We start from the raw sequence: 13,472 nt of genomic DNA on the forward strand, positions 1-13,472 counted from the left end.
TCGACGGGGTCCTCTCAACAGAGCACCCCATCACCGCAGGTGTCCCCCAAGGGGGCGTTCTTTCCCCAGATCTTTACAAGCACTACGGTAGCGATGTGCCTAAAGATCCGGGCACCTTAGTGGCGCTGTATGCCGACGATACGGCGTACTTCGCCTCCTCCCTCACGGTAGATCATGCGGCCATCAAGATCCAGAGGACGCTGGACCTCCTCCCAGACTGGCTGAGCAAATGGCGACTGGCTGTCAATGCAGCTAAGTCCCAAGCGCTCGCCGTCACCAGGAGACGAGGACTTCCGGCCCCCCTGAAGATCGGAGACGCCGAGATCCCGTGGGGCAGAACGGCGAAATATCTGGGGGTAATTATCGACCGCTCCCTTTCCATGACAGCCCAGTGTCAGGCAGCGGTGAACGGAGCCAAGGCAGCGGTAGCCCAGCTGCACCCGGCCTACTCATCACCGCAGATCCCGCTCAACATGCGCATCGCGCTGTACAAATTGTATGTTCGCAGTCGCCTCACGTACGCAGCCCCAGCGTGGCACCATCTGCTCTCTGCTTCGCACAAGCGAATGCTACAGAGAGTGCAGAACAAGGTGCTACGCCGAATCGCCGGAGCGCCGTGGTACGTGAGGAACGACACCATCGCGAGAGATTTGCGCGTGGAGAGCGTTGAGGCGTTCGTAGCGCAACTCTCTAAGAATCTATTCGCGCGAGCGGACGCCTCGCGCCTACCTGAGTTGGCCAACCTGGCGCCGTGGCATGCACGACCGCCGGACCGCCACCGTCTGCCCAGAGACGCCGTCCCAGAGGACATCGCGGATGTTCCGCCCACCAGCCATTGAAGAGGAGGAGATTGTACCGCGGCACCCAGCCGCGGTGCCCACTATCACCGTGGGATCGTTCTTCCCCCTCCTATCCCTGCGCCGGCACTTTACATGTCGGCGTATTTTTCTATTCCGCCTGGGGCCTGACGGCCGCGACAGCCCTATTGTCGTAACCGTCGACCCCATGGCGCAACTTCCCCCCGTCCGCCGTAAATAAAAAAGGCCGGGGTTCGGAAGCCTTTCCTCTACCCTAAAAATTTCCCAGGTCGCTTAGATCCGCAGGCGTGGTAGCATGGTGTGTGCGGGAGTGGACCCATACACGCTCCCTTGGTCCCGGCCGGGGCCCGCACGCACCATTTGGATAACCTGCTGCGTCTGATGTTCGATTGTGGCCTGGTCAGGCGTGGTATGGTCTGTTGCTCTTGGTTTTCCCCGCGTTCTGTCGCGGGGGTTTTTCCGTAAAACGGTATATATAAAATGATATTTTCCCATGCAGAGGGGTATAGCCCCTGGACATGGTTTCCCACCCGGGGCCCCTTCGCGGGACTCGGCGTGTGGGAAGTTACGACGAAATTCTTCGCATTTTTAATAATATGGCGAATCGTAGAATTCAGCTGTTTTAAATATTTTATGTTATTTTATTATTAATTATTATTTTAATAAGTTTGCAGAAATAATAATAATCTAAATATATTTTTAGTCGTATCTATTGACTCGTATCACCCAACCCAACAATTAATTATTATTTCCTCACTCTCACTCACACGTGGATCGCTACATCCAGAAGTTTAACCATATTGTTCGCTTGTTCTTCGTAATTGAGGATTTAATAATATGTAGTTCTTAGATATAGTGCTCATGCTTTGTCGCAGAATTTTTTTAAGTATCTAAGAATAACTATTGAATGAATTGAATACATCATTGACCTAGAGATAAATCAAAACAACAAATACTAAAAACAAAATAAAATCAATATTTGAGGATTCGTGTTTTTTGGCCTTTTTTGCTGCATATTGATATTAATGGCAACAGTAGGCACTGGACATTTTTGCGAAATCACTTAATTAATTAATAATACAATTAAAATAACATTTATATTTAAAGGGGGCTCAATTACAAAAAACACAATTTTGGCCTATTTTTTATCTATAACGGTACGAAACCCTTCGTGCACGAATCCGACTCGCACTTGACCGATTTTTTTTGCTTCCGCCCTACCTGTAACCGACGCTGCCCTACCTCAAATTTGACTCTAGCTACAGCCCTGCTTTTAAGGCGACGCCTTGATAATTTTGCTGTGGCGATATCGATTTTTCTCAGCAATGACTAAAGCTAAGAAATTAAAGTTCATTGTCAGTATTCATCATGTCTTTGTCTTTGAATTACCCATAGCATAACACGATTGGTCAACTTTTATAACACAGAATAATCAATCAAAAAGACCTCTGTAAAAAAGGGATTCCTATTTTGCCAACAGAGGAGAGTGATTTAAGCTTCCAAAATTTGTACATAGATTGGTTCAAGCATACACTTTAATTTGCCCATAGCTTATATAAAATGTATTTATGGTTTTTAAATTACGCAACAAAAACCATTTTGTGGCTACACCCTTTGCATTTTTTGCTGTTCGATTGCTTGTTTTCCCAATTGATTGGTTGAAAACCAGCAATCTAAAACATATCCAACACGGTTTTTTACTTTAACGCGGCGTCACCTTAACTTTGTGTAAAAAATTATTTGTTCCTAGTTTGTTCAATCCATTTCATCAAACTACAAATACTATTGTCATTGCAAGTCACAAAAATCCTTTGTTATACTATAAAGGTACTATTCTGCTGTTTAATGGGTAATAAGACTTGAATGATTAAGGAAAATACAATAATTTTGCATTAAAAAGTGAAATTGGGGTACCAGTTACTGGTTAAAAATATATTATATTAAATTCATAATTATCATACCAGGCAATTGTGCCAGTCCCACACATGTCCCATGGAAATGTCCACCGCAGGTTACACATGTCATAAGATTTGGAATGTCACCGATTGTGTGACATGTTCTACACTGTATGTCAGCAGGACCTGGGAAAAGTTTTGATAAGAAAATAAAATAATCAAACTTAACACTTATCAATAGTTACATACCCACACTATACTTACTTATCAATGGAGCTTGGTATAGGTGATCTTTGCAAAATGCCGATTTAGTTAAAAAGTCCAGTAGACCACCAGAAGCAAGAACACATGGGAAATGAAAATATTTACTGCAGCTCATCTGTAATAAAAATACAATAATATTTCAGCAGGTTATCCATTACTTAAATATAGACGAATTGTTTTTACATATTAAAATCATACCTTGCAAGGAATACTTGCTCCATGCTTCTGACAAAAACCACATTTTCTATATAGAGCCGAGGTAACAATTCCTTTGACTCTAGCTTCCTCTAATTCCTCCTTTTGTTCTTCAGATTCTGATGTACTAGCAACTTGATCTTGAAAAGGTGGACTAAACTCAAGGCAACATCGGTGAACATAAAAAAAATCTGATGATACCAGCGCTGACAACTCTAAAGGCTCTATGTGACCAATTATAGACAGCTCATCTGTGTGCTCTATGTTGTATAGAGGTGTTCTGAAAACAATTTTTCTAATAAATACCTAAGATTCTTACATAAGAATATCATTGAATAGTCTTATAATGTATAGCTGTTTATTAATAGAGTAATATACAGCCATAGGAATATTCATTTTATTTATATGAAACAATAATATATATCATCTCCATTGTGCATGACTCAGATAGAGATTTTAACTTGTGTTTAAAAAATGGCATGTTTATTGCCCACTTTTTTTATTGTGTGATCAAAATAAAGAAAAATAAAATACTACTCACTTGCATTTACTGAAAGCTTTTTGTCTTCTACTCAGTGGTAATGCAATTTGTTGTTGACTGGGGTCAACCAACTCGGGGGGTGGTGAGGTTAGTCCAGCCAGCAATTGTGTCGGGGTAGATGGGGTCCCGCTAGCCGGTGTAACATTGCCTGGTGTGGTGCTTGCGGAGTTGGTAGCTGGTGTGCTGCCACCTTCTCCTTCCATATTGCAAGCAAACTGCCTCATTTCCCCCTGCCCCAGCTGGCTGCGTTCACTAAGGTTACATAGTGCGCACACTTTCCCTGGCCTATAAAGAAAATTTTAAGTAAAATTTTTTGACCAGCCAAATGCCAGTAAAAAATATGAAAGAAATGTACTTAAGCCTCTTATATTTGTTTCATATTTTAAACACTTATTATTAATTAGTTTTGTGTAGCAACAAATCTACAAATTCCATTATCTTATTATTCTAGTTCATGAGAAACAGCAAAGTGACACACAAATTGAAAGCAGTCTTTAGCTGTAAAGGAGTACTGGTTGTTCCCTTTGTGTACTTGTCTATATTATACACTTGTGATGAGTGCATCAATGTGTTGCATCTTTCTTTCGTTTAAAATTTTATATATCTTTATTCTTTTATAATTTTCATTTGCTACTTAAGGACGCTATCACAAAAATTATGACAAAAATTAGCAGGTCAGTACGAATATCGACGTTAAGAACATTAAAATAACATTCAATATCAGCGCGCCTTGTACAGTGGCGGTTACGACGCCCGCCGCTTTCTTGATAGGAAAATGTATGAAGAAATTTAAGAGCGTTTCTTATTTTTCTTTTAAATGGAAATATTATTTATTTTTATATAAAATATTTAGCTATTCGTATGGGGGACTAAATAAGCAACAATTTTTTTGTATATTTATTTTCCTTAGTTCAGTGTATAGCTATAAAGGTACCTAATCAAACCCCATTTTTTAATCTTTTGCGATTATTGTGATGGTTAAAACGCATTTATGTGAAAATTTTGTATGCGGCTATAAAATTTTTATAGTATAGACGTGGAGATGAATATATTATCTTTCATTTGAAACCAAAATATCCTCGCAGTGTGACTCCTAATTCTTTAAAATAGTACCTGAAAATCGCTGATATTTGTGAAAAATGTGATAGCGTTCTTAAGAGGCCGGATACCATTATTTTTCAGCTTAAAATAGTAAGTACTTACCTAGGTTCCTGCGTAAAAATTTACTACAAAATATTTAAACAAAAATATTTTTTAGTGTTTTAATATTTTGTAGTAAATTTACTACCAAATATTTAAACTTTAAATTTTTTAGTATATTAAATATTCTGTAGTAAATTTACTATTTATTTATATATTTTTTTGTGTTTCACTATATTTTTTAGTATTTAAATATTTTGTAGTAAATTTACTATTTATTTATATATTTTTTAGTGTTTTACTATAATTTTTAGTGTTTAAATATTTTGTAGTAATTTTTTACGCAGGAACCTAGGTAATTACTATTGTAAGCTGAAAAATAACTCAAACATGTTAAATATTTTCGTATGAGAAAATGATTTTGGTATTACGTATGTATGAGAATTTCAATGGCACCCGGCCTCTTAACACACAAAACTGCAAAGTATTAATTTAGTAAAAGAAAGCCAATATAATCTAACCATTTCTCAGGAGTATAAGGTGGTTCTTCTGGTGCTGGCATAGTAAAGTCATCCTCATCTATTACATCATCCAAAGCTTCATCTCTACTGCCTCTATGACGCTTTGCACCTCTCAATGAGCCTGGATTTCCTCTATATCTAAAAGTACAAAACTTATGTGCAACATGAATATTAAGAAGTTAGTGTTTATTTTATTTTTTGATCTAGTTTCGGTCTAGTCGAGTAAAACAAAGACTGATTGATTGGTCTAATTATTGTTATTTGTGAAATAATAAAGAAATAATTATTTTTTACAAAAGTACAGTCAATAAAGTAGTTGTAGAGTGCGCGAGCGGGAACCTCAGAGATTTCTGCTGGAACTTATTCATGGTGCGTAGGGACAAAACATACAAAAAGTCCTTAAGGCGAGGATAAACCCCAATTTGTTATTCCGTGACTCCCGGTTTACCTTGTTCCAATATAATAAGCAAGAGTTAAAAAATATGAGATATAAAGCACAATATTTAAAATACCTTAAACCATAAATATTTTAATAAAACGTAATACTTTGGCTGTAATTAATTTACAAACTCACCTCCGAAAAAACTCTATTTCATCGAAATATAAGTATTAACTAGGATAATTATACATTTTATTTGAATAAATTGTTAGTAAATCTATATTAAAACTTCTTTAACCGAACAATTTTGTTTCTTAATATTTATTTCCAAAGATATTTAAAAAAAACATGAAAAATAGAGAAGATTCGCCAGAGTTATTACAGTTTTATGCTAAGCTAAAATGAATCTTATTGCGATGCGTATACGCTTGGTCTTTGGTTGTATGCAAGGTTATCGTTTTTGATTGAGATTAATCCCCGCCTTAAGTCTAGGAGGTGAGCAGGAGTGAGGTGAGGGTGACAAAAGTCAAAATTTTTGGTTTTTGGCTAATAACTAAAATACGATGCGTTGTAGCAAAAATGTTCCGCAATAAAAAAACTTATTAAATTTATAATTTTGATTCTATACACTTTTTCCGAATTCTCATCCGTTTTCGAACTACACGCTCAGGAAAAGTGACAATAAAAAGTGTTTTATTTTTAAATATTCCTTTCTAATTCAGATTGAATAGTAGCTTTACCGCTTCTATGCTTCGTTCAGTAAGTGAGAGGGCTGTAAGCATATCCCCTCATCCCCTCATTACACCCCTTGACGCGGCAACGAACCAGTAGTACTCCTGGTGTTGCAGACGACGCAAGGCATTACGGTTACCAGTTCCCATCACATGGAACATACACTAATTGTTAGCCTGCTTAGTTAAATGTATAAAAAACATTCGGGAATGAGCTGATCCTCAAGAGTAGGGGTTTTTTCCAATGTAGATAATTTCTTGACGCCAAGGACAATAGGCGACTTACCAGCGCCATAATATATTTTATCCCTGCACCAGGGATTGTAGCAGCGGCTAATGTAGATACCTGAGAACGATTCTGAAACTTCCACACCGTGAACGGATGAGAATTGAATAAGCTTTTATTTCGTTATAGAACTTTATTGCCACAACGCATCGTTTTTAAGGTATTAGCCAAAAACTAAAAATTGAGACTTTTGTTACCCTTCCCTTCCCTCAGGCTCACCTCCTAGATGTCAGGACTTTTAGTATGTTTTGTCCCTAAGCACCCTGAATAAGTTCCAGTAGAAATCGCTTAGGTTCCCGCTCACGCACTCAATACCCTCATTTAAGTCATTCCTTAACCAGACTACAAATAATTAATAAATAAATCACAAAATCACAAGCTTTTATTACTATCTCTAAATCAACTTCTATATGAAACAGTCAATATAGAGGTAAACCTTCAATATTGAAGTTTTGAAATAATTTTAATATTCATTGTAGCTTGTAGACAATTTTGAACAAAATTAATTACTGAGAGTCAAGATTAAGATTATAAACCTTTGGCTTCGGCCAAAGGTTGTGGCGATTGCCGATTAATCGGCTTCAGCTTCGGCCAAAAATAGACCTTCGGTCGGACACTAGTTGCTAGTTACAGTATAAAACACACTAATTAGATAAGTTCTTTACAAGTATATTTGTTGAATGCTTAGAGTCATACTTCAGCACAACAATTTTTAGACAAATATTTAACGTCCAATAGGAAAGCATCACATTTTATAAGTAAATAAAAATCGGCTAAGTGCGAGTTAAGCTCGCGCACGAAGGGTCTTCCTAGGGTAGGGTACCTCAATTGAGCAAAAATAGGCAGAAAATTGTGTTTTTTGGTATGGGGCCCCCCTTAATTATTTAATTTATTTAAATTTTACTATTGATTATTAAAGTACAAATATAATTGAGTATTTCCTGAATATTTCAAGTGCCTATGTGTTGCAGTTATTGATATCGAGCAAAAAATAGCAAAAAAATCAAGTTCGATGTATGGGAGCCCCCCTTAAATATTAATTTTATTTTGTTTTTAGTATTTGTTGTTATAGCGGCAACAGATATACACAATCGGTGAAAATTTCAGAAATCTAGCTATAGAGATTCTTGAGTTACAGCCTGGAGACACACAAACAGCCAGACGGACAGACGGACAGAAGGACAGACAACGTAGTCTTGGTAATAGGGTCCCGTTTTTACCCTTTGGGTACGGAACCCTAAAAAAGGATTTGGCATTGCAAGACACATAAGGTTATGAAATTAAAAATAACATACCTCCTGACAATTTTTCCTTCTCGTGCTAACTTAGCCCCCTCTTTTCTAGGTCTACCGGGCCCTCTTCTTCCAGATGTGAAAAATGGCCTAGTGTAAGGCTGCTGGTGAAAAAATGCTGGTTGGGATAAAACTGCATGGGGAGAAGCTGGTTCTTCTCCCCGTGGAGATGAGGCACAAGATGTTGGTGTTGACGCAGGACCTGCATAAAATTCTGCAATGTTCCAATGAATACAAATAAAAAATGTCTAGTCTGTAAAATATTATGACAAACTAATCTGCTAAAATTTTTGTTTTCTGAAAAGTTAGGTGAATATTAATTAACTTTTAATATATCGACGAATGGCTACGCAAAAATTGTTCAAATTGTACCTGCGGACGGAGGGGCTTCGCATTCTTCTTCGGATCCATCATCACCTAACAAATCTACATCTAAGACTCCTTCATCTGGTACGTCCATCTACAACATGTGTTGAAATGAGCTTACTAATAAAAGATATTGAGTTTATCATCTCACTGCGGCGTACACAACAACAAGAAATAATATAACAAACAAGAAATAATCAGACCGCCATAATGAACGACAAGTGCTTCATAAATGTAAGCAAATAAACTTACCGCAAAACAAGCGATGGACTTGGAATGTACCAAACTCAAGATATAAAATAGTTTTTACATTATCCACACATTTTTAAGCATATGAACACTAAACTAAATAAATATTACATTAAAACATTCGTTTGCAATATGAACGCAAACCACAGCAAAAACCAAGATCACGATAGATAAAAAATCATAGACTATAAAATGGCTTTATACCATTTGGTTTATACTTTATGGTTTTCGACAAGAAAGTCATGACCATAGATCAAGTATTATAGTAGGTACCTATAGATGTATAATGCGTTTCATCAAATAGTTCCTTTGCCGTCATGTTGGCACTAATGCAAATTAGTGTTGCCCATGTGTTGCCTCATTATCCTTACTGTGCTACCTTAAATTAGGGGAGATAATAATATTATGTTATCACAAAATACTTTTAATAATTCCCTAATTTTATATAATTCTAACTTTCGCCCGCGGCTTATCCTACGTTAACGTCTATCCCTCGGGGACCGTTCTCTTTCCCGGGATGAAAGGTACCCTATGTCCTTCTCCATACCCCAAACAACGTGTACGTATGAAATTTTCATGATGATCCACTTAGTACCTACTTCATGCGTGATGGCGTAACTAACAAACGAAGTCACTTTCGCATTTACTAGCTAAAAGCCGAGCTTTGTGAAGGCTCGCGTCGTTACACCTTGACTGACTGATGATAGCACATTTACATGTAAATAAAAGTTACTATGTTAAAGCACAAATCAATAGGCGTGGTAGTTTTTCCGTAAAGTGTACCACAAAATGTACTGGTTGTGGGATATACTAGGGCTCGCTTCGCTCGCCCTGATAACAATAATATAAGTACTATCTTTTACCCGCGACTTCGTTTGCATGACGCATGTATGTAGTTTTCGTCACTAGAAGTGCGTTTAATCAAATAGTTCCTTTGCTATGATGTTGGCATTCCTGTCTATTAATAACGTAAACACGGTAGACACGCTCTGCGAGTATTCATAAGTTTTACTGTATTTCAGGGTGATTAAACTGATGCTGGTAACCCTATTTCACTAAGCTGAAATGGCGGCAACCTGAGTTATTCACATTTATTAGGCCCCCGTTACGTTTTTCACGTTCACAAAACACTTTCACTCTGAACCCCATCATTCTTTCACCACTCTTTAATGTTTTTGGCATGATTTTCTCACGAAATCACAGTAAAACTTAAGAATACTCGCAGAGCATGCCTGCCGTGTTTACGTTATTGACAGACAGTAATGCCAACATGACGGCAAAGGAACTATTCGATGAAACGCACTCTAGTCTTAGCCCGTCATCGCGTGGCCATTTTGTGCTTATTTTCATACAAGTAGTGTGCGTTTATTTTCTTGAATATTTCTATTTGTCGATTATTTCGAAGCACCTCAAGATACAGGAAAGAAAGTCAATTAGTTCATGATATCAAAGACTTCTATTTAAACTGATGTAGACATGCCATACGCACAAAATGTTCCGCCGTTCCAATAGAGCTAATTCACACCATTGCAGTCAGACGTCAGTCTTCACTGGCACGCTGTACGCTACGGTCGTATGCGAGTGTGTATGGTTAGCATAGAAATTTTTAAAAAACTTAGTTTTATTTTCAGATACTAACTGTAATCAAAGGGCAAAATGCTATCTTGTGTTATAAGATTTTGTAAAAAATATACAAATAAATCTTCAGAGATCACCTTTCACAGGTAACTATGCAGGTTGTTCACAATACATGAATAATTTTTACCTGACTACAGCAAAGCAAAAAGTAAGAGTTATGTGTCTCACAGGCTATGCATGTATGTATCGACATTGGAACGGAAAAGTCGCTAACCTCCATATAGCATTATAGGTTTATGATGTAGTAAAAGTATATACTTTTAGTTTCTGTGTGTGAGTAATGTTTCGAGTGTATTGTTTTAGGATTGCTTTTCAAATGACATTTCTTAGAGTACACCACTTCTACCTCAGTTTAAATAGAATTCTTTGCATGATATCGATTAACTATAGTTCAAGTGATGAGAATCCGTAAACACACGTAAAAAGCTATGCAATTTTTATAGCCAAATTATTAATTGATGTGACATTTTTAGCACTAATGCCTTATATAGCACGAATAAAGGATTAATAAACTAATAAATTATCTTTTTAGCTTACAAAAATATTGATTGAAAAGCCCAAAAAACGTTATTCAAAACTTACGTATTTAATGTTAAATTCACGTGTTTGAGGCATTCTTTGACCATTCTTATGGTGTATTATTTAGCGGAACCACAAAACTCAACAATATCTAGCATTAAATGTTCACTAAAAACCTTTATTACACTTTTATTACGTGAAATATGCCGACTGACCTCCTTTGTTATGTCCTAGTAAGTAGGACATTACATTACACGCTTTTGACGTTTATACACCGATATAAGGCTCTCTCCAGTCTATAGTACCTCAATGGTCATGACAGGCGGGAATTTTTTACTGCCGATACACACTCGCACGCAAAGAGAATGTAATATACTACGTAACAAGAGGTCGGACTTAGAAGAAAAAAAATTAACATTTATTATTTTTTTAAATTGAAACTAAAGTTAAAATTTTTAAGTGCAAAACCTTCCACTCTAAACATACCAAAAAATAAAAAAAAAAAAGAAATGAGCTCAAATAAATGTTTTATTTCAATAAAAATTATTGTACATAGCTAAATAAACACAAAACAATAAAACAGATTTAATCCACAAGGTTTAGACAACAAATCCGTCCGCTGCTTACGCTCCGATTCCGATTCAGTGGACGTGCATCTTTATACATACACACATAAGTATTATTACTTTGTTTTGTTACAGCCTGTACATACGACAGCTGAAATATATCGCGTGGGCTCAGGCCAGCTGTATACCACCTCACTTGATCAGAGGATTTTCCCTTAGTGGCCGCACCTCTCATAATCCCATACCTTCCTTCTCCTCCTCCTTAAATCTTCTTAACAACCATTGCCTGCAGACTAAAATGTTGCAAACTAGTACAGGGACCTAAAAATCTGAAATGAATGAAAAGTTTTTCATTTAAGTACTACATTTCCATACATAAATTATTATAGTTCATAACCTTAATGTGCAATTAATTACTACAATAAATCAATAGACACATTTCAACATTTTCGAAATTAACTGCATACATAGGTACTGATACATTATAATATTTTCCATGAAATAATAATCTATCTTTTTCATATTATTATAGTTTAAGTTGTAAATTATTACACAAATATGCAAATAATCACTATGACATACTTTGTATTAGAACACAGTATGACATAGTTATGTTTTGCTTCAATTTATCAATTTACGGTTATATTTACATTTTACAATGGCTTACCTTTTGTTTTTCAATAATTAATCCACTAATTTACAATTTTTGAAAGAGTTGCTACAAAATAATTTTCACTAACTGACAATCGAACTTTGAGTTTTAAACTATTCGTCTTTTTTATCAACCAATCACAGTCGATCTTGCTTAAAAATAGCACAGATTATCCAACTTAATTTAGTTGCTACGTTTAAATTTGGAACCCAATTTTTTTTTGTTCGAAAGTTTCACCCACCTGCTCGCGCGCGAAAGCGCGCCGCGGATCGCGTAATCTGCCAAATTTACTGATCCACATTCGCAAAGTTCGCGACATGTTCGCAATGTTGTCACTTTTTAATTTCTTCACTTTCTTGACGCACTATAGTTTGCGCTCTTGATCCGTATTTATCTTACTTTATATTATAAACTAGATGTCCCGCGCGGCTTCGCTCGCGTAAATTATTAGGAAGTTTACGGAAATCGTATATTTTTTCGCAACAAAATAGCTTATCTCTCTTCACGTAGTCTACTCTATATATGTGCCAAATAACATACAAAATTGCTTTAGTAGTTCGTGAGATAAACCCTTGCTAATAATTTTCCGTTTTAACCACATTTCCGTTTTAAACACACTGTCATGACTTTCTTGACGCACTTACAGTCTGTCAAGAAAGTGAAGAAATTAAAAAGTAGCAACATCGTAGTGTCATCCCTTTCAAATCAATCTAAGAAAAAAGGGATGACACTACAATATTGCTACTTTTTAATTTCTTCACTTTCTTAACAGACTGTAAATACCAAAACCTATTAGCCCTTCATCGCGTGGCCATTTTGTGCTTATTTTCATACAAGTAGTGTGCGTTTATTTTCTTAAATATTTCTATTTGTTGATTATTTCGAAGCACATTATGATACAGGAAAGAAAGTCAATTAGTTCATGATATCGATTAACTATAGTTCAAGTGATGAGAATCCGTAAACACACGTAAAAAGCTATGCAATTTATAGCCAAATTATTAATTGATGTGACATTTTTAGCACTAATGCCATATATAGCACGAATAAGGGATTAATAAACTTATAAATTATCTTTTTAGCTTACAAAAATACCGATTGAAAAGCCCAAAAAACGTTGTTCAAAACTTACGTATTTAATGTTAAATCCACGTGTTTGAGGCATTCTTTGACCATTCTTATGGTTTATTTTTTAGGGGAACTACAAAACTCAACAATATTTAGCATTAAATGTTCACTAAAAACCTTTATTAACACTTTTATAACATGAAATATGCAGACCGACTCCTTGGTTATGTCCTAGTAAGTAGGACATAACATTACACGCTTTTGACGCTTATACACCGATATAAGGCTCTCTCCAGCAGCGTTGCCAGAATGTTACTTTTGTAACATTTTACGTTACTTTTGACCCTTGCAT

General features: G+C 36.4%; 1 protein-coding gene across 4 annotated transcripts in view; it reads right to left on the reverse strand.

Moving 5' to 3' along the window:
* Positions 1-8,850, reverse strand: part of LOC121726971 (histone-lysine N-methyltransferase 2D-like) — a 66,995-nt gene extending 58,145 nt beyond the window's left edge. For 3 of the 4 annotated variants that reach the window (XM_042114634.1, XM_042114632.1, XM_042114631.1), the window contains exons 1-8: positions 8,681-8,850; positions 8,435-8,522; positions 8,066-8,276; positions 5,375-5,512; positions 3,714-3,998; positions 3,176-3,452; positions 2,978-3,092; positions 2,780-2,899 (exon numbers count right to left, since the gene is read on the reverse strand). In XM_042114634.1, coding sequence (XP_041970568.1) covers positions 2,780-2,899; positions 2,978-3,092; positions 3,176-3,452; positions 3,714-3,998; positions 5,375-5,512; positions 8,066-8,276; positions 8,435-8,522 — 1,234 coding nt within the window. In that variant the 5' untranslated portion in view covers positions 8,681-8,850. The remainder of the gene's footprint in view (positions 1-2,779; positions 2,900-2,977; positions 3,093-3,175; positions 3,453-3,713; positions 3,999-5,374; positions 5,513-8,065; positions 8,277-8,434; positions 8,523-8,680) is intronic. The other variant, XM_042114633.1, reaches the window with a different exon arrangement.
* Positions 8,851-13,472: the final 4,622 nt, after the last annotated feature.

This window comes from Aricia agestis, chromosome 5 (assembly GCF_905147365.1).
Source record: "Aricia agestis chromosome 5, ilAriAges1.1, whole genome shotgun sequence".
NCBI classification, from domain to species: Eukaryota; Metazoa; Arthropoda; class Insecta; order Lepidoptera; family Lycaenidae; genus Aricia; species Aricia agestis.